The sequence below is a fragment of the Centroberyx gerrardi genome, chromosome 1, assembly GCF_048128805.1.
Source record: "Centroberyx gerrardi isolate f3 chromosome 1, fCenGer3.hap1.cur.20231027, whole genome shotgun sequence".
NCBI classification, from domain to species: domain Eukaryota; kingdom Metazoa; phylum Chordata; class Actinopteri; order Beryciformes; family Berycidae; genus Centroberyx; species Centroberyx gerrardi.
The window spans coordinates 10,684,557-10,707,423 of record NC_135997.1 but is presented as its reverse complement, the minus strand read 5'-3'; the positions used below and the strand labels follow the sequence as shown (position 1 = coordinate 10,707,423).

At 42.2% G+C, this 22,867-nt stretch overlaps 1 protein-coding gene across 1 annotated transcript in view; it reads right to left on the bottom strand.

Moving 5' to 3' along the window:
- Positions 1-22,867, bottom strand: part of LOC139907732 (protein diaphanous homolog 3-like) — a 227,711-nt gene that overhangs the window by 83,913 nt on the left and 120,931 nt on the right. The window contains exons 18-21 of the mRNA XM_078282613.1: positions 10,804-10,899; positions 8,450-8,544; positions 6,931-7,032; positions 2,467-2,706 (exon numbers count right to left, since the gene is read on the bottom strand). Coding sequence (XP_078138739.1) covers positions 2,467-2,706; positions 6,931-7,032; positions 8,450-8,544; positions 10,804-10,899 — 533 coding nt within the window. The remainder of the gene's footprint in view (positions 1-2,466; positions 2,707-6,930; positions 7,033-8,449; positions 8,545-10,803; positions 10,900-22,867) is intronic.

Genomic DNA, 22,867 nt, shown 5'->3' with positions numbered 1-22,867 from the left:
TAAACCTCTTGAGTAGTTTTATAAATGGTGAGTGAACATGGTGCTTGAGATATTTATATATCTTATACTGATGCAACCACGTGTCCACAATGCAATTACCTGTCCATTGTGCTCACACCCTCTCTCTCACACAGACACAAATATTTTTTCAATTTCTATGATAAATTTCTATCATCCTTCTTTCACAGACTAATTCCAAGCTATCTCTCAGTAGCCTTGCCAAATGCCCCTCCTGTGGAGAGCGTTGCTGTGTATCTCTCTAGGTGATCTATTGGTAGACAGCAGTGTACTCAGCCCCGCTGGGTTTAATCATGTTTGTATTATCTTCTCTAATCAAACACATTCTCATCTCTCTTTTCATTCCTGTTTCCGTCTCTTTTCAAAAGCATCAAGTGCTTGCTCACAAAAGGTCCCTCTCTGAATTTGGATGGATGGTAATCATAATTGACAATGAAAACATTTTGCTTTTTCCAATCGGGCTGGCTGCAATTTTCCTGTGCCGTGGAGTGTGTCATGGAATTAAGTTGTCAAACTCGGGGGCAGGCACGAAGGTGATGTCTTCCTCTGTGTATCCTGCCTCTGACATCCTCACACCCTGGCCCCGCAACACACACAGGCACACATAAAGAAACACACACACACTGAAACAGCAGCATGCAAAATGCTCTAAACACAACATCCACAAATCCTTTTCGGACTCTTATTATACAATTAAATTATTATGAATCATGTTGATGCAACTTATTTGTGTATGTGCATGTCAATGTGTCTCTGTGTGTGTGTGTGTGCACGCACGCACCAGTGTTTAAGTGAACATAAGCACTCAGGTCTAACAGGGCAGAGAGGTGGCAGTGATGAATGGCTGTGCTGGTTGTTTCTGTGGAAACTGCAGCGAGTGTGCCTGCAGCCATAATGTAACCAGTGGAGGAGTCTCCTACTTTGGGATTACACTCTGTTCCCTCTCTCTGTCAATATAATGCAGGACAACTTATCTTTGTCTTCATGCCGTATGCAATGCACAGGCATGGCTGCTTGCTCCCCCTCTCCCCCCGCTGAGCATGTTGTTCTATGTGTTGTAGTCCTGCAGGGTGTGTGAACTTTCAAAGCGGCCCTAGCCTTAGCCTCAGTTATCTAGTCTGGGCAGGTGAATGAGAATAAAGTGCTCCCTGGGTTTGGCTGCTTTGATAGATGCCAGCAGATAGAGACAAGCCCGTCTGTGAGGCTGATAGTGTTCAATCAAATGAAATAGTTTCAAACAAAAACGTCTCATCACAGCAGCCACTTTAGATGAGTTTGCTGATAGGGCCCTGCTGCCACCAGCCAAGGTGACATAAAAGAAAGGGAGCATCAATAATAGAAAACACTGGCGCACACATGCACAGAGACACAAGAATAGAGACGGACACAGCTGCACACATGCATCCACACAAACATGCACATGTACAAGCATGCAAGCACAGATACACACAGCACAAAAACCAACTCTCTCTCTCTCTCTCTCTCCCTCATACACACACACATACAAGTAAACCTGTTTGCGCACACATGCAGACTCTACATTTCTCCAATTGATCAGTTTCTTAGAGGGTACAGAGGAGAGCAGTAATGACGTTATCATGCTTCCTGGTAATCTTCTCAGACTGTATGTGATAAGACAGAAAGACATGGAGGCGTCCTGGTGACTTTGGAAGCGAGGCTCAAACCGTGTCCTCTCAAAGGAATCAAATTGAACTCTCATCGACTGAAAATTCAGCTCAAAAAAATCAAAAGGCATGTCATCCCCACTCGCACTCCCATTATTCCTGTCGCTCTCTAATTTATACTCTCTAGAGCAGAAATGCCAGGAAAAACAGAAGATCCAGCTCTGCTTGCCAGGAACGCTGAATCTGTCTTCCCGACATTACTCACTGAATCCCTTTCTGATGAATAACTCTGGAAAACGGTGTGCTTTGTCACCAGAATTTGAGTGTAAACACTATCAACTGTTGTTAACTAGGTCTGCACAATAAATCAAATTCATACTGATGTTGCAAAATGATACAAAATGATAAAATATCCATATTGCACAGGCTGCAATATGGACATTTTTTCACATTCGTGTTTTGATTATTTGCAATCAGAGAGTGAAGTAATGAGAATGATAAGAGCCTGGCAGACAGGCCTCCCTCAAGCAGAGAAGCTCATTTAAATCTTGCATTTGATATTTAATATGTGTTTGTATTCTTTTTTCATACGCATATTGAATTTAACCTAAAAAAATATATTATATACAAATTATGTGTTATTGCTGCCACTACTGCCATACTGATGACACAGCTATGTAAAACCTAGTTTCAGTGTTAGTCTCATAAAGTCATTCTTTCTGGACATGCATGGTTATTGTTGCACCAGTGCTGTTGGGAGGATGGGTGGAGAGTATGTTAATAGTTGGAGGTAAGGTCAGCAGTGTAAGATGTCAGCCCTCACCTTGCAGAGGGAACTGAGGTCGAAGCCAAATGACTGGGCGTTTCGAGAGCCTGCGTTCATGTAGTTGCCGAGCAGCAGCACCAGCTCCAGCAGGCGGCTGAAGGAGCGGCTCTTCCTGACCTCGTCGCAGGCGGCATTCACAGCCAGGATGTCCGGACGCAGGTTGTTCACCTGCTCCTCGAATTGCAGCCGGAACAGGATGTGGCTGAGGCGAGGACGCAGCCGCTTCACGCTGCTCATCTAGGAGAGGAGAGCAGAGAGGGAAGAGGAGACAGAGAGACAGGAGAGGAGGACAGCGTGGAAGGAGGAAGGAAGAGGAAAGACAAGGACAAGTCAAGGGAAGAAATGATGCAGGAACAATGAGAACCATGTCAGAGAGAGAGAACAAAGTCAAAAAGAACATAGTTAACAATTAACATACTTAACTACAATCACACTTTTTGCACACTCTCCCATTCAGCCAATGTAATTTAAAACACATTTATGTAACCGGCATGCTGAAAAGTGTTGCTAGGCAGTAGTAATAGATGCTGGCAGTGATTTGATTTGGGACCCAGGTCTGGTAAGTTAATTGCAGAGTTAGTGTCCGTATAGGGCAGGGAGTGGAGGGGTGGAATATACAATAGGCTGCCTTGGATTACCACTCTCACACAATTAGAGAAAATTGGAAAATATTGCATTGGGCCCAGGGCCTGGCCACAACAGTGATTGTGTATGTGTGTGGGGTGGAAGAGAGGGGGGCAGGTTCCAATTGTCTGTTTCACACAACAGCTGGCTCTGCGGTATGATGTCCTCCATCAAGGGTTTAATTATAGCTACTGTAATGTTATCAAATCACTATTTCAGTGAGTGAGTGAGTGAGTGAGTGAGTGTGTGTGTGTGTGTGTGTGTGTGTGTTGTGTGTGCCTGAGAAAGAAAAGGAGGGAGAAGAGGCGGGGTGGGAGAAGAAGATTGCAAAGAAGCACAGAAAGCAAAGTGCAAGAGGACAAAGCGAAAAATAAATAAAAATATGGGGCCTGGAGACGGGATAAGTAATGATTGTTGTACCAAGAACAAAATAGACAGGGGCAGAAGGAACAAGGTAAATAGAATGGAGCTCCTTCAAAGTGAATCTGTGAACTTTGCTGCCGCTGTGTTTCCATGAGAGCTGGGGTGAGTAATGGGGGAAACTGAGGTTGTAGGTGACAGCAGCTTTTACAAGACATGAGAGGAGTGGTTTAACCATAACAGTGAGAGTGTACAGTAGTGGAAAGTATATATATATATATTTTACATTCAGCAGGGTTTCATCTACTAGTTGTTTGTGAGTCATAACTCAGTGAGGTGGCAGGAGAGTGAATAGGGTCCGCTGGCTTAGCTTGTCATAGTTTCCCAGAAGTCTCATGCTGTTGGAGTGTTACAGTGAATTGCCACCAGGTTCCAAGAATAGGCTAGTGATAATCAAGCATCTTGTTTGTTTTCTGTTTTTCAACTATTTTGGCGAAAAAGTTTTATTGCTTATAAACAGTATTGACCCTGCATACCAATCCTTATTGAGCCCTACTGGGCTGTGTCAAAATCAAATCAATGGAGATCACTGGAGTAGCGAGGGGGTGAGAGACAGAATTCCAGACCACATATAAAACAGCAAATTTGTGAGTAAATATTTTGGCAACTTGTGTGTTCAGTGTCTCCATGGTGTGTCAACTAGGGCTGTCGCGGTGAAGGAATTTCGGCTCAACAGCGCGGTATGTGGTGTATGCAATAAGAAGTCGCCGGATGATGTCACATGCTAATTTGCATATCAATATATAACCTACAGTCTCTGCTCGCAGCGGAGGGAGGGGGGCTAGGCTGTGTGTGGGAAGCGCTGTGATCATCAGACCTCTCTGGATGACAAGCAAGTAGAGCAAACCGGCATCAGCCGTACCAATTTATTGGCAAATGCTTTGGGATTCAACACTTTGACATTGTTCCCCATGGTCAGAAAAAGTCGCCAGATTTGTCGCTAGCCGCTTTTCAGAAATAAAGTCGCCAGGGGGTTCTGAAAAGTCGCTAAATCTAGTGACAAAGTCGCCAAGATGGACTAGCTGCGGTTACATGAGACTTTTTTCCGAAGGAAGATTGCCACGCAAGTGTTTACATGAGCGCTAAATATAACGATCGCATTAAGATGTGGGTTTACATGCTCCACAGTATGTAATCAGAATAAAAGTTTCTGACATGCGCAAAACATCGAATCCAGCACTCTAACATGGGCTTACGTTTTTAAAAAATGGACCTGCGTCGGTTATTTCTTTACTGCTGTTCTTTCTGATGAAGCAACAGTTTTACCAAAACATACGACTCCATAAGTGTCAGAAAAAGACGTTTTGTTTTGCCCCCGCAATGATTGGGTCCATTTGTAATTTTCACCGCTGTAAACCAAAACTGGCCCGGAGAGGCGGAGTCAGGACTTGATATAAAAACGGGCTGCACCGCCTATATCAAGCCCGAGCGCCCCGGGGTTAATAACAAGCACATTCATTCGAATCGTCCCGGAAAAAAAGGGTAACGTAATTGACGTGACTTACGTTAAATGCGTAAGCATGTGCAGAAAGAGGCGAGATAAAGAAAGTGATCAGAATGAGTGTTTACATGACAAAATTTTATCCATCGACCGGATTACGAAAGGGTTAAACCACCCCTCTCAAACGGAATGAAATTTCATTCGGATTGGCCAGTTTATTCTGATTGAGGCGTTTATATGAGGCATTTTTATTCTGATTGGGCTACTATTCTGATTAAAAGGCTCCATGTAAACGCAGCGGGAAACAATACACTCTTATTGTTTTCATTATGAATTTATTTAACATTCAATACACACGCACTAGCCTCATAAAAAAAAGAAAAAACGTGAACATAGCGCGGTTGTGGCGGTTGCTTGCCATCCACCGCGGTTGGCTTGTCTATAGCGCGGTATTGCAATATTGCGGTTATTGCGACAGCCCTAGTGTCAACCACAATTTAAATCCTAGATGAAAGACTTCAATTCAAAGAACCGCCAGTCGAGAATGTTTGACAAGAATTGCTACCAAAATTGAGCCAGAGAAAATGCAAACAGAAAACTGAAAACAGAGTAAACAGAATTATCATCAACCACAGTTTCCCCCCCAACCAGCACTCCTCTAAAATTAAGCTGATCTGAACAGAAGAACAGCAGAAGTGGTATGGCAATAACAACCACTTTAATACCTGAAGTGGACTGGTGTAAAGGACATTAGATCACCATGGCTATCATCTACTGATGTGGAGAGGTGATGCAAAGATGTTGGCAGATACAGAGACATTTTTTTCCTCTGTTTGACCTCTACATTATTCCCTCTCTCTTTATTCTCTTGTCACAAAGAACATTCAACTCATTCATCTCGCTGCAGAAAGCATTAAGTGACTACATTACCCTTGGCGCTGTATGGCTGTACGTGTCCATGGCGCTGTATGGATTTTAACTGTGCACTCGAGCCTATTCCTAAGTTCTTCACTGCATACTCACGACTTGAGGTTCAAATCCAGTGCAGGAGTGGCGGATAAAAAAAAAAGGTTAAAATGCATGTGCTAGCACAATGGTAAATTAAAAATTCCCTTTGAACCTGAGCTTTTCTGATAAGTTGGAGCACAGGCCTCCTTGGGCCCACGCATGCATACAGAAGAGCACAGCAGCGAAACACAACATTATGCAAGCAGGCTCTTCTTCTTCCTATATCTCCCTGATGATCAACGCTAAACAGCTGAGCGGGATCTATTTTTCATCTATTTTTTCCCCATGACCCTTTCTCCCACTGCATTACTCTCTCACTGATGACTTTCTCTTTTATGAGTGATTAGAAAACAGGTGGGTGAATATTGTGGCACAAGTGGAAGAATATTGAATGTATCGTCAGTGTCTTAGTTGCTAGGCAGATACAGTACAGAAGTGCTACAACTCTCATGCATAATTCTGAATAAATCTCCTTTGAAGAGTCTTTAAGAAAATGATACAGACATAATTAGGCAACAGTGTTGCACTTGAGTGTGCATAAATTACTAGGCCAGTCCACAGGTGTCCTGTTTTTTTCTCTTAAGGCTTAAAGAGATGGCATTTATTATACTATTATATAATTTATGGGATTAGGATGTTCAAATGAAAGCACTGCATGTGTGTGAGAGAGAGACAGAGAGAGAGAGAGAGAGAGCGCGAGAGAGAGAGAGAGAGAGAGAGAGAGAGAGAGAGAGCGAGAGAGAGAGAGAGAGAGAGAGAGAGATCCAATGGGAATACGAGACAAGTTACTACAACAGCATTAGACCCATTTTATGTATAAAACTGCTTTTTGTATACATTGTATTCTTTTGAAACCCTTTAGGCAAATTACTGCTGAATTTCAGTTTAGTTGACTCATTTTGGTAATATGTGTGCATGTGGTGTAGGGACTGGCAAGTGTGTGTGTGTGTGTGTGTGTGTGTACTCACCACAACCCCAAACTGCTCAGGCTCTGACAAATTGGCGTACTCATTTTTAAACTTGGCCAAGGCGTTCAGCTGCTCCTGCTCCGGTAGATGCTTCACAAGGTTCTAAAAGGAAGAAGAGTGAGCGGCAGCGTGAAGGAGAGGAAGGAGGACAAAAGCACCAAAACCATTATTCTTTTGTTCAAAAATAGTCTGTTCATGATGCCTGAGACAAGTTTTTAGCTGCGACCAGCAAATAGGAAGAGCTTTAGCTCACTTGGTAGGGCAGCGGACTTACATGCGGGGGTCCTGGGTTCTGTTCCCGGGTTGGCAAATGATTCAAACTTTTGACTCTTGAAGCTAGCAAGCACAGAATGTTTACATTACGCTACTTGACAAGGTCTGTTTAGAAAAAAGCATTTTTATACCAAGGTACTAAGAAAAAAGTTACGCCCCACACCAAAATGAATATTTTAGCATGATAATATTGATTGATGTTGCACCCAGTCAAGAACAGGCCTAAATATCAGATCATTGATTAGGTATATTCATGAACATCCTTATTAGTGACTGAACAATCTAAACAAGTATAGGCCTACTTTAGTCTACCACTTGTCACAACACTAAGGTAACTGCACCAATCTGGTCGCAGCTCATCACAAATTACGTGCTTGTTGGCACTTGGAAGTGAGGTTCTCCTCATGTATTTCTTAACTATATATGGTGCACTGTACGACACGCCTACTGTATGATGTTCTTAACCCTGCTGTGGTAGGAAATTAATCTGCCATGAATGATCTGATTAAAATGTATTTATTTTACAACTGTTCCTATTAAAAGGAAATGTTTTGAGTATGTTTAAATATTTGTATTTTTTTTAAATTATTATTCACAAAGCTTGCTCTGCAATTTATTAGATTTCTTTGTTCCAGTGAATACAGTCTACAGTATACAGACACCGCCAAACTTCTTCAATTTGAGGTGCAATCCGAAGTTTCACATCTTAAGCAGTTTTGCTTAACAATTGTTTATATAAACTCATTAAGATGTCCAAAAGATAACTTGAACATTTTTATACGACCACAACCCCCACGTTTGCCTGAAAATGGCTTTTCAATGACGTTCGGGATGTTTTTGGGTGTATACCATTTGCTGTATGTGTCGTATGTGCTGGTCAGCAGTGAACTGAGCTGTGGCTGTCATGTGGAGGGAAGTCATGGCAGACAACAACAATGGCAGAAAGCAGTAAGGAAGGAAAAGCAACGCTAAAAGTGGCAGACAAGACTCGTTCAAAAATATAGGTTAACATCAGCATTGTTTTTTTTGTTTTTTTTTACTGCATTTTGCCTGTGCTCGATGTCTGCTTTTGCAACGGCTGCTGCGGGCTTTAAAGATGCCAGATACCTCAGCCTCACACCGTTTCAAGGTAGACACCTATTAACATGAGCTCTTATACTGTACATACATACATACTGTACATACACATATTTATACTGCTAGTTACTCATTTCATTATCACAACACTTTGCAAAACTTGTCCTACCTGGATCATAGGTTCAGTGAGCTGCTCCTCATCCACCTCCACTATCATGCAACGGATCTCCTGGTAAGGCATGCGGAAGGAACCCAGGAAGATGGCTGCACAGAGACAGGGAGAAAGAGGAGTCACAAATAATGTAGAAAAGCTAAAGATTACTCACTAAAGACTAATTCTGTTACATTACCATTGGTCATACGAAAAAGAGGGAACAAAATAGTTTAGTGCCTCACAAAGACTCCCAGAAGAAATATATGGAATAACAAATGGAATAATATATGGAATAAAAATGAATAAAACAAAAAGAAGTAAAGATAAAAGCAAATAAAAACAATAACAGACACATTAAGATAAACCATTATATAAAGAGTCTTAGATTTAAAAGATGGTTCTGGTCACCTGAGGAACTCAGGCTACACTCAGGTTTATAGGGGGTGGAAAGGTCTTGACACAGCTAGTGGCCAGACGATGCTGAGCTTTAAAAATGATCTATAATAAAAATAAATAAATAAATAAATAAAAAAAGTCAGTTCTAAAACTGACAGGCAACCAGTGTGAAGCTGCTAAAATTGGGATGATATGGTCTCTTTGTGTAGCACTGGCTAAAATCCTAGCCACTGCGTTCTGTACAAGATGAGAAATTGACTTTTGACTGAGGCGGGTGTACAATCGTCTTGACGAGATGATATAAAAGCATGGATGAACCTCTCCAAACCAGCTGAGGATAAAAACACCTTGATTTTTCATATATTCCTCAGTTGAAAGAAACTGTGCTACCCGCTTAACCCGATCCTCAAAAGTTAGATCACTATCAAAAACCACTCTATAGTTAGAGGGACCAAATAATTTTATTCCAGATTTACTGTCATTGAGTTGTAAAATGTTCTGAGACATCGAGCACTTGATATTGCGGAGGCAGTTGTGTAGGGGGTCAAGGCTGTTTGGATCGTTGGGTTTTAACTGGAGATATAGCTGGGTATCATTGGTGTAGCAGTGAAATGAGACATTGTGCTCACAAATTCATATGGGCAAAAGTCAAATACAAAGAGCACACAGATCAATAACAATCAAAACTAGGCATTATTACTATCAATTACTGTGCTAAGACAGACTGGGTGTGACACGAGTACTGGACAATGGTTGGCAAATAGCAACCACAATTTGGGTGGGCGGCCTTCAAGCAGTTCAAGATGAAAGCAATTAAATTTATTCAATGGAGCTTTGATTGACTGACCAGCCTTCCTGCTACTGTTAAAAACTATGTGATATTAGCGAGCCAAGCACTTTCATTGTAATTAGCACCAATCTGTCCAATGTTAAAATGAAATTTCAACTCATTACAAGGAATAAATTTGCACTGTATCTTAACAGTAACAGCATCAATCAAGCTATAGAACTGAAATCCCACACAGCCATTCTCAGCCTCTCTTCAAAGCTTTGCACGCACACACACACACACACACACACACACACACACAGCTTTCAGTTTCTCTACCTCATATGGAGGCACATATAAACCGCCTACTCTCCTTTTCTCCCTCTCCTCATTCCTGCTCTATAATTTCCGCTGCATGATTTATCACTTCTACTGGCTGATTAGTCTCATTTTCTTTTAATACATGAAACAAAGGTCACAGCTCCGCTTGATATAAGCCAATGAGGTGCTAAGATCTGGGAGTGCTTAAGAGATCAGCTGGATCCTCATTAATCCCAACGCTTTTAACGGTCATTTCAAGACCAAGCACATGTGCATGTGTGCGTGTGTGTGTGTGAGTGTGTGTGAGAGAGAGAGAGAGAGACAGAGAGAGAGAGAGAGAGAGAGAGGGGAGGGGGGGGAGAAGGAGGGAGATATATAATGATACGATCATACATAGTAACATTCATCCCCATGTTTCAGCTGCACATAATGGATGGTTTAACACTGTTAATTAGCTGTGTGTTTGGTGTTTGTGTGTGTCCATGTGTGTGTGTGTGAGAGAGAGAGATGAGTCAAAGGTAGCAGTGGCAAGGTTCACAATAAGTCTTGTCTCAGCTTTCCTTTTATTGGTGCGGCAACAAGCAAAGGAACGACTGCTTCATTGCCAATGTTTCACCTAAGCTGTATTACGCTGCTTAATAACATGCAAAGAGCGTGGAGGGGGGGTAGAAGGAAGGCTGAAGTGAGAAAAAGGGCATATATGAGTGGAAACAATCTTGTGAGGAATTGTGGAGGCTAGAGTGACGACGGGCATGAAAATGTCAGAAATAAACACTACATTGTTACTTTGTGACTTGAAGAGACGTATGCCAGTGCATAAATACCGTGTAGTCTCTGTCAGAGGAGAGGAGAAGAAAAGGGGTAGAAAGGGAAAAACACTTACATAGATTCTGTGCAATCTTGGGATCGAGCACCTTCAGCTCTTTGATTCTCTTCTTTATAGATTTCTTCTCCTCCAGATCCTCCTCTTCCCTCTTGGCTGACAAAGGAAGAAATAACACAGGATTATTATCCTGCACACAAAGCCATACGTCAACATTTAGTCATAAAGTTTCATAAAGTTGACATACACATCATCTCAGCAGCATGAAGAGTGAGATTCCTGCGTCTTTCTCAGTGTCCAAGTACAGGTTCAAGAGGAGGAGGGAAGTGAATAGGAGTGTAAAGAATGTCCAGTTTTGTTTTTTGTTTTTGTGTTTTTTTAGCTGTAGTAATGAAGACTCCAGAGGGGAGAGACAAGTGAGACCCAACTGGACTACTAAGGATGTCATTATGCAGACATTATTCACTGCCTAAACTCAACCGCAAACATGAGTTGTTTGTTTTTTTTTCGGTGCATGTGTGTGCGTGTTTGCATGTTTATCTAAGTGAACGATGACACAGTCTGCCATAACAGGATGTCACGCTAGCAGAGTAGTGTGGAGAAAGGGATTATGGGAAAGCACTGTGATCACATCACTGACACAGGGGGTACGGGTGAGCCATTGGAGCGGCCACTACATAAACACAATGTCACGCACACAGTGTTAGATTGGGTCAGATGGCGGCAGGTGGGTGGGATAGCGATGGTGATATTGGTGGTATATTAGGGGCATTATTAGATCTGGAATCCAAACAAGAAAGCGATGAGAACACACACACACACACACACACACACACACACACACACACACACACACACTCATGATCCTCCTGAGCCATGCTCACCAAGAGGAGTGGGAGTTCATGGTTGGTTTTAATTATTTAAGACACCAGATTAAGAGAACAAAATGTGCATCCCAGGAGTATGCTGGGTAATTGTCTGGTGCTGTAATTATGGTGTGTGGTGAGAGGAGAGGAGAGGAGAGGAGAGGAGAGGAGAGAAGAGGAGAGGAGAGGAGAGGAGAGGAGAGGAAGGGAGGGGAGAGGAGAGGAAAGGAGAGGAGAGGAGAGGAGGGGAGGTCCTGGAAAGGGGATCCCTCTCTGTGATGCCCTTCCCAAGATTTCTTGTTATTTTTCCTTGAGTTTTTCCTTGTTCTCACTGAGGGTCAAAGGTTGGGGGGGTGTCGTTTTCATTTTGACTTTGATGTATTCTTTGATAATGTGAGCATTGTGAAGCCGTTTGAGACTGCAACTGTGATTAAGGGCTACACAAACTTGACTAGAGAGAGGAGAGGAGAGGAGAGGAGAGGAGAGGAGAGGAGAGGGGAGGAGAGGAGAGGAGAGGAGAGGGAAAGGAGAGGGAAAGGAGAGGGAAAGGAGAAGGATAGGAGAGGAGAGGAGGTGCACACCAGAGACGGGATAACAGCACAAGGGTTAATCCACAGCAACAGACAGTTCTGCTCCTCCACTTGGGCTTGGTCTCCTTCCAAAGATCCTGTCTCTAATTAAAAAGTGAAGAGGTGTTCTGGGAACTCACACAGAGAGGACTGCTAAGATGTCCACACACATGCACACCCGCACCCAACCACACACACACGCACACACACAACTATCCATGGACTTACATGGCTCTTCAGTTGGTACACTCTCCTCACAGTCTTTGAATGAGCAAGAGGGAAAATAAAGAAAACAGACAAGGAGGACAATGGAAAATGGGTAGCATAGGAAAGAGAAAGGAAAACATTTTTTTTTAAATTACATCCTGACCCTGGCAGAATGCAAAACAAAGAGACAGGTAGGAAAGCAACAAGTACTGTATAATAGCTTAAATGAAGAATCGCAAGGAAGGAGGGAACAAACTGCAAACAGAAAAAAAAGAAGAGAATTAACTTATGGTTTATCATCCTCCATAAAAGATTGGCCTCAATATACTTGTTTATTTTAAACAAGAACTAATTTCAATTAAATTAAATGACAGATATAACACTATTTAAATTACCAATTAAAAAACAGAAATTCATCAAAACAGGCATAATTGACAGCTGTTTCTGCGAACCCAACAGTACCCTCACTTCAATGTTTTTTGTTTTTTCTTTGAATTGTTACACTTGATATCAGAGTTTCACTTATTTCACATTTATACCGGCATTTATTACAGTGCAAAGCTGAATTAGAACAATTCTGAAATGCATCTGGACAAATGACACCAACTGAACTAACATTGCTCCAGAAAAATGATTAAATCAGAATTTGCAGGCCTTCCCATAACTATTTCTGTATATATGTTCGGAAAAACAAAAAACAAAACAAACAAAAAAACAAAAGAAAACATATCTGGCTGGAGAAAGTGATTCAATATCGCTTTTCCCTCCTACAAATGATTTGCCCTTGTGCAAGGCACTTCACCCCGACTAATATATGAATATGTTCAGTGTCTAACAGGACAGGACAGAGCTTGCTCACAAGTGTGAAAATAACGACAGCCATCACACAGCATAGGTCTTAAATTAAATCAGGAAAATTGTCAAGATGTCAATATTTACCTGACAATCTAGCATAATTTAGTGATCTCTTTATTCATACAGGAATGTAATCCTGAATTGGGTGATATTGGGTATTTGGATGCATATAAGGAGGCAGCCTTAGAAGGCCTCCAGCCCACTGCATTAAGATGTTGTATTGATCTGCTCATCATAACTTATAGCCTCACAGAATCTCATCTATTACACCAACACTCTCTCGCTCCCACATACACACACAGTATTAACCACCTTGTTTCAGTGCATATAAGTATACTTGGCTAACCACATAATCCATGAATCATCCTCACGTAATACTGCAAGGGCTGCATCCATCTCTATCGTAGAGGAGATAGTGGCAAGATAGGAATCATATTGCACGCACACACATACTTACACACACACTCTCACACGGCTACCTCAGGTGTTATCAGTTAAATCAGCTAATTAGATTGCCCCCCCCTTCCAGCATCCCCCCATCCTCTCTGGCCTTAAAACATCTCTTCTTCAGGGGAGCCTGCTCATTATACATCAGCCAATTAAAATGTCCCGCAGGGGGTCAGAGGTCACTGGTTAATCAATCAGAAGGAGCGCAGACTGTTGTAGTTATCACTTTGCGCCATCGCCCAGGAAGTGGGGGCGATAAGGACACACTGGTGAGTGCAGAGAGGTGGGGAGTCTGCATCACATCACTGGTCTGGATACAGTAGACGAGATAAGTTAAATCCACACATGCACAGCCAGGGACACTGTGCACTGTACGGTGTGACTACAGCGGCTTTTGCACAAGGTATTTTAGGCTATAATGAAGAGCTTCTGTGCCAACATTAATTTGTGTGAAAAGATGACATGCTGTCGGAAAAAAATAAGTTACATCCGAAAAAAGGCAATGACTGGTCTAGAGAGATAGAGTGAGAGAGAGAAATCAGAGAGCAAGCGTGACAGAAAGACATTAGTTCCAAACAGAGCCATCGGCTAAAACCGGAGTTACCATCAGCAGCTGAGATCAGACGCTGCAGAAAGGGAAAGCAGGTCTCCATCACAAGACAGGAGAGCAGTGCAGTGGAGGTAGACTCTGACACTAACACTAGGCAAACAGTCTCAGTTGAAAGGCCTACTCTGCTCTGCCATGGCACATAGAGTGCTACCTGTCTACCATCCAAGTACTTTCAAGTTAAGGCCTCTTAATTGAGGCCTGTGAGGAATGTCAACTTGATGGAGGAACTGGGGAGAATGTAGGAGAGATAAGTAGAGGAAAACTAGAGCACAGAGTTGGAAGAAAGATGAAGGACTGTCTCCATTCTCCTTTGCCCTCCAATGTAGTGTACTTATAAAAAAAAAAGCATCCTGCATTATTCGCTCCAGGAAAAAAAAAAGACAAAATAAATATGTCAATTTGTATTCCTGTCTTTTCCTGGATTCAAAAAGGTAAAAACATATATATATATATTTTCATGGGACTTTGGGTAAACAAGAAAGTAAAAGTTTTGTTCTTTCCTTGAGAATAGAACAAGAGTGTTTAGTTATGGGGTCAGATGAGGATACACAGCAGAATTTCTAAAAGAGTCTCAGCTCCTCTCCTCCTGTAATAATTCTGCTGACTGGGTTTGATCCAATCTCTGCCACAGTTTAAAAGCACTTGACAAAAATATGACAATCTGTAGCTTCACACACACATACGGCTCCAAAGCAGTAGCACTTCCCACAAGGCAGTATCAGTGGATTGTGCCGTCAAACCACTAAAGGGAATGGCGGATGAAATAAAACTGCTGTGAAAGAGCATGACTGATGCTGTACATGACAGGCAGGCCTCTGAGACAAGCTAGTAACACCTCAAATACCCCCTCCCCCCAACACACACCCCTCCCCCCACACACACCCCCCAACTCTCCTCCTCCTCCTTCTCCTCCCCTTCTTCTCCTCAGCCCTCTACACTCACTCCAGCACTTCATCTTATCAGGATGGATTTCTAATCAGAGAAAACGTCTTACTGGAACTGCCCTCCCTTTTGCGCACGTGCACACGCACACACACACGCACAGAAAAATACCCAATCACACTACTAACACCACAGCAAAAGTCAGACAAAGACAACGTGTACAAGATAACTAATACTGAGATCGGAGGAGTGATTGAGTTAAGTGAACCACTGACAGAAGTGTGAGTGAGCGAGTAAATGAGGGTAAGAGAGAAAAAGAGAGAAATTCAGACAGAAAGTAAGACAGAGCGAGAGAAAGAGAAACACAGATAGAATGAGAGAAACACACAGAGAGAGAGAGAGAGAGAGAGAGAGAGAGAGAGAGAGAGAGAGAGAGAGAGAGAGAGAGAGAGAGAGATGTGAGACAGAGACGTACGTGTGTGTGTGTGTGTGTGTGTGTGTGTGTGTTTGCCCCACCAATTTTTCCAATATTTACCCAACTCAACTTCCTGGAGCGATATCACACCCTCAAGTTGACTTTCCTCTTGATGAGGCCTTATTATTTATGGCCTGTTATTGTGATAAGATCGTCTCTCTTAAGAAGACACACACACACACACACACACACACACACACACACACACACACAGAGAGCAAAGGGAAAGGTCTCGCCTTTCCCTTTGCTCTGTGTGTGTGTGTGCAGCAGGCATGAAAGGGTTTAATTCACTGTTATTAGGGGGGGGGTTCAGTAGCAGGGATACTGCTACTGAAATATGGCCTCGCAATACGGTGTGCAAACAATACACACACACACACACACACCGCACTGCCTGAAGCAAAATCCAGTATGAGACAACTGATGCACAGGAGGGGGGCTGTCGGCAGCATGTGAACAAATCCACCATTCCGACACATCTGTCAACTCGGTAGAGTCGACAACAGAGGTGAGATGAACAGTCAAACCAGCGGTGTGTACTGTGTGTTTCTGCCCCTGCTAAATCCTCAACTCCGGTCAACGTGACAGAAAGCACACAGACACTCAGCGTGTCTGGTAGCAACTCGGACTACAGACACCTGCCCTCGCCACCGTATCAGCGTGCTCTCCGCCATCCTGATGTTGCCCTGAGTAATACTGACACGCTGGTGCCTGACAGGTCTGTGTGGGCATGTACTATTCCGCCCATGCGGTGTTGTGGGTTTGCGAGACAGAGAGACACAGGGAGAGAGAGAGAGAGAGAGGGAGGGAGATCAGAGTAATGAAGTGAGGAGCTGTGTTGTGAGTGAGCTAATCAAAGTGAACCATGCAGGGCCACCTCTCTCTGTGATCCAGACTAGATGACCCAGGGCCATAATTAGTCTGGGACTTTCATTCTGATAGCAGCAAATTAACAGACTTCATTAGGCTTTTCTCCCCTCTCCCCTCTCTATTCCTGCTATTCCGAGATCTTTTTCGAAATCCGAACCACTGAAATTGCCTCTGCATATGCATCGCAGCATACAACATACCAGTCCATCGCTCTTCACAAAGCAACGCGCATACCCTACAGAGAGAGAGACATGGCAATACATGAGCATATGCAGTTTAAAAAAATGAATTTACAAATTTGGAAAGAATGCAGATTAACAAAAATATGTAATTGATTAGGAGGCTCTGTTAATCAGTGTATGCTTGTCTGTGAAGGGACATTTAACCAGTAGCTCTATTCTCAGTGGAGTAGTGCCCTCTAAAGGCCTCTTTGAGACCACCTACCAATGCCCTCCTAATACCCGCGTGTATGTGTGTATGCGTGTATGCGTGTGTTGAAATTTTCCGAATACTCTGTCATATCAGGTATGAAGCATTATTATCTCCATCTCATTTCACTATGTGACAGTACCAATCCAATCTGAACAGTTGTTAAGCCCACCCTAACATTTCCCAAGTCATTCAGTGGGGTTGATGACACAGAGCCTAAATCATTCATCTCGAAAGTCATTTTCCGTTTTTCTCCTTCTGCCGTTATATAGCAGACAAGGCTGCAAACATGTCTGTTCCCACCCCTCCACCCCACATACACAAAACAACAACTGTGGATGAAAAATCACCTTAGAAAAATAAAGTCGCAAAAGCAAATGTGTTTTAAACGAGCCAGCCCATTACTTTGCTGATATGAGCGCTGGAAAACACAAATTGTAAATAAATTGATGTGCTGAGGCTTGAGAAATTGATACAAGAAAAGAGAGGAGAAAACAATGGAGGAGAGAAAAGTGGAAACAGAAAAAGAGAGAAGGAGGTGAACAACACAAACAGAAAATGGAGAGAGCTGAGAAAAGAGCCAGTGAGGAGCGCATGGGTGTGTGTGTGTGTGTTCTCAGCCTATAATGTAACATTTTCTAGCATATTACAGAACACAGTCACATAATAATACGTGTGTTGTGCTGATTACTGGGCACAGGGCTATTATATATAGTAGCCAGTATTAATTTATAAGCCATTTCTTAACACAAAGTGATTGTCACCATTGAGATTACTTGATATTATCAGTCAAGACAAGGTAGACTACTAGCAATATGGGTCAACTTCAAGATACACAATATATGAAAATAGGACACTTAAAGATTATGAGAAGAAAAAAAAAAACTCCATCAGTTCAGGTCAGTGTGCTTGCATGTGATCAGACCTTGCCTTTCAACAACAATGAAAAGAGCCTCTAATGATTATGCATTTGATGAGATCTCTCATAATGGCACAAAATTTCTGCCGCCCCATGAAAAGTCATTATAGAACTAATGGTGTTCTTCAAAATGTCAAAGCCAAAGCATACTTTACAGGAGAGAGAGAGAGGAGGGTAGATAAAGAGAGAGAGCTATAAAGAGAGAGAGGGAGACAGATGGACGGACAGACAGAGAGAAAGTCCATTTGAATGCGAGCAGATATATGCCAAAGGAGAGCAGTGCTTACTATTAGGCAGCAGGAGGTGGACATCCTGCTGCTATCCTCAGATACCGCAAGGGGTTCCAAACAAACCGTCCAAAGTAGATTAAAAGCTTTGGAAGTCATTTCACTGGCTAATTCTTCCTCCCACCCTCAGTGAAAACAATTGGACTCCACACAGTGGATAAAATGAGTTCTCTTTGAAGGTAATCTATACATTAAACTTTTTACTCCACTGTGGCGGAGTGGATTATGACAATTAGTACTTAGGTCTATTAAATACAAACTCCAGACAACTTAGAGCATAATTGATTATATAAATAAAACCTCTACTGGCTATCAGTTGCAAACATATGAGATACCTGGCTTTTTGAAGTGTTATGCATTCATTTGATTTCAAAATGACCACCCACTACCTGCTTTTTACTTTATCCTTTCATCCCCTCCTCCTCCAGCCCTCTATCTCCTCATAATACCTCTATGATGGTGTCCCGCAGCCTCCTCAGATCCTTTTCTCTGTCTCAGTGTTATTGCAAAGCTCACTAAGTTCACCGGCACAGCAGACCACAAAAGCCGCTTGCAGTAGCGAGCAAAACACCATTTTGCACACTTAGCATCTTACTCACTTTATGCTCGAGCAACCCATCAACCCATCAGTGTTTGTGTGTTTTTGGTAGCTCCAATTTAGAGGTAGTCTGAGGGTGTACTGTGGTGGAAATTGAGGGACTTAGAGGCATGGGTTTGAATGATCATGAATGTATTTCAGTGCATCGAATCCTTCTGAATTTGACAAGCTGTCAGCTCTGACCGTAATCTTTACCTCCACATGGGAGCCCTCCCTTGATCAGCTACACCCCCCAACCAAACCCTCCACCCTACCACCCATACACACACACACACACCCACTTCCATCATGTAGTCCCCACATACATTCACACAGACTGACAGTCAAACACACACACACACACACACATATATTCCCATTCCAGGCCAGTATAATCTTATGGAAATGGGCTGTCTAATTATCTCTTACAGTATGCCAGCAGAGGGAAGAGAGCTCGTCTCTTCATGATTTTCTCTTTAACAGGCTGCATTGATCTGGAGAGTCAGACATCCACTGAGAACATAGGCTTAACACTACAGCTAGAAACATCATACACAAGGGGCCACTCGTGAAGCATCTCATTCAACTAACTTTTGATTCCCCTCTCTTTCACTTGCTCTGCTTCCGAGAATTTCAATTTGAAAATTCCACTTTTCCAGATCAGCTGTTTTTTTTTGTTTTTTTGTTTATTTAAAGCTTGTTACCTTGCCTTACTATGGACATTGTACATATTGACAAGCTTAATCATCCTGGCATCCTGGCTATTTCTAGACATTGACTAAAGCATATATCATAATATAAAATAAAAATATAAAATGATGAATTGCTCAAATCCATTAAAAAACGTTATGTCAATAAATTGTGCAATGAAAAAAAAAATCTATCAAGTGCCCATGAGGGCAATGCGTATGTTTACATGCACGCCAACACTCCGATTACTGGGAGTAATCAGCTTAAGGCAATATTTGGATCACAACGTTTATATGGTTTGAAGTAACGCAATTTCTCTAATAACCTGGTATAAATGGATTCATTTAATGGTCTAAAGGAACCAACATAAGAACCACATTTCCCAGCTTTTTTTTTTCACTGCTCACACTGTGCCATGTTGTCTACTTTGTAAAGGAATAAATTGAACGATTGAGCAGAAATCTATGTGTGTTAACCGGGTTACGCTTACTATGATTATGAATTTATTCTGATCAAGATAATCAGATAAAGGCATGTACATGAAAGTTTCATTAACCACAGTATTGCCTTAATCGGGTTGACACTGAATTGTTAGTGTATATGTTAACATACTCAGTGACACTTTACAGCTTCCATCATCAAATTGAAATATTAGAGGGCAATGTCACCCTAAAACAGAATTCTCAGATCTTGGACAGTTCCATGTTGATTTGGTGAAAACTTGAAACAAAAGAGCCAACTCTCATCAAGAAAGAGTAGACAAATCTTGGCGCAGCTCCACTGACAGTGTGTGGGAGATGGCTTTTATGGACCCAGTAGCAACACCCAGGGTGAGTTTTACAGAGATACAAGCACACTTTCACAAGCCTAACTGTTAGCCATACATGAAATGAAGCTAGAGGTTAAAGCTCAAAAAGATTCTACCGAGTTTATCCAATTTGTTGTAAATGGAGTAGCCCCAGGCTGTCTTTCTCAATGACAAAACAGTGTAGATCATTGGTTCTCCAGTTTCTAGCTGTCAGAGGGATCTGGCCATGTTCAGATATGTTTGAACTGTCTAAGAAGGAAAGTGGACTTGTGGATTTTGTTATTTAAAAGCCACTATCTGTAATAGGCCACCATTTGATATAGGCTATGTTATCTCAGTTTTATAAACAGACTATAATACTGAGTGTGTTTACATGTATGCACAAAGTGGTCTGGATAAGAGCTCATGTCCAAGTTAAGGTCTCAAGGATAAGCTGTTTATAAGCATCTTCATGACATACTCATTGGTGCAGGAATGCACTCGCTGTATAGGCCAGGTCAGGACTCGACAGCATTTTACTCACATTTTCAGTATTCGAGGTCATTTTCACATTTGCTACGGTTGCTTGAGTCCGAACCCAAGTTTGATTGTTCCAAAGCTCCCCCGCATCTCTGGTCTGGTTTCACACTGTGCTATAATTCTGCCAAACCGCGGTGCGTTTGCATAAAAAATGTGTCATCAACGTGAGTCCATCCAACGCACTTTATCGGTGAAAATGCCACAATTTGAGAACAATGTGCGCCTCGCGTTCTTTGCAATTATTTTGTTTATTTGGTGTCACCACCAAAATGTGCATAACAGTGAGCAACACGTGTGCCTGTGTGCCTCACATGCAGTCATGCTGCAGAGGCGCAGAAGGCAAGCTGCTCTCACAAGGTGAGAAGACAGGCAGTAGATATCGGCCTATTTGCTGCTTTAATTGCAGTGCATCATTCGCGGCCGTCTGTTAGGTGAGCTCAACACTACAGCCCCACTACTGGCCAAACTTTACAGATTTATTTTCCATCACGTTGCAGCAGAAGCGCATGCACTCGTTTTTGTTTCTTGAATGAGTACGGACTCCGTACTCAGTCAGACCGCCTAGTACAGGTGAACTCGGGTGCGTTCCTTGGTCCGCACTAGAGTTCGAAAAAAGCTTTCACATTACCAACTTTTGACACGAACTGTACCCGCCAGTGTGAAACCCCCTTAAATAAATAAATACATACATACATAAATAAATACATAAATAAATAAATGTACAAGAAGAAGAGGCAAAAGAAGTTCCACTGATTAGAGTTCGCCAACAACTTTTGTGAAGGGGAACCCCCATTTGAAGAGAGACACAACATCTCAAGGAAACACATTACATTGCTGTGACTTGTACCTGGCAAAAGAAAAGCAACCACTGGTGGCAGTTGTAAGGAGGCAAGTGGTGTTATCTGTCACAAACACACACAAATGTAAATGGCAGTAGTGACTCAGTATTTAGCATTCACAAATTAAATAAAACAGGTCTATTCATTGTTTATAAATAAAACCTGACACTTAATTTGTAAATGCGTCCCTACATTTCTTTCTGTGCTCCTACTCCTTTTTTTTTTTTTTTAATTAGAAGCACATGTACTGTACTAATTTTTTTTACAGTCAAGCCCTGCAGGTTTAGTGAACACTCGTAAAAAGTAGCCTGATCTCACTTAATAAGTCCTCCATCTTCTATCCAAAGCCCAGTGTGGCCCTGATAATGGTGAAGCATCACTCTACATCTAATTACAAGTTTGACAAAGTGATGTGTGCGCAGTAAGTTATATAAGAGGAGTCCCCCTCCACCGCCCACCCCAACCAAACCACATCATGCACTCACTGCCATGCTATGCATCACTATGCAAGCCGGCTCATATGAGTCTGTGGCTCAGCTACACTGCAGTGCCACTGCTACTTCTGTTACAGAATCAAACAAATAAAATCAACCATTAGTTCTTTTCACTGAACAAATGGCAAACTCTCCGACAATCAACAAACTTTACATTGCTAGTTAACTACAAATTTGTTGCTAAATTAGCAGTTATTTTTCAGACACCTCCCCCGTGTTTCTCCTGACTTTCCTGTCATTTGTGTTTCTCCATAATTTTTAAGACTTGCATTCTTTCTAACATTTGCTCTCAGTTTCTCTTTCTTTCTCTTCTGGCAGTGTGGTGGCTCTGGAGAAGAGGCAGGTTATTAGCAGATGTCTGTATCCTGGGGAGAAATGGCAAACTGATTTTGTGATCTTTGAGGGTTTCTTCTAATTGGATGTTGTTTATTAGCAGAAAAGAAGCCCCAGGAAAGGGCAGCTCTCTTCACGTTGTTGCTCACTTTTCCAGCACTATGGCGATGAATCTCTCTCTGCCCGCTCTTGATGAACAGAGAAAAATGGAAAGTAAGAGCTGGATTATTCCAGATGTCAATTAAGATACCTCCACTTGGACTATAAATGTGAGTATCCAAAATATACAGGCGTATACACGTACAGCCAAGCCAACACATCACACTAAGCTTGGCGAGCACAATTAATCTTCAAACAAAGAAAAATATTTGAGGGGTATGAATTAAAATTCACCTGATGACAGTAAAGGCCTTGATAAGCACATTTCATTTTTTTTATATAAGGACTT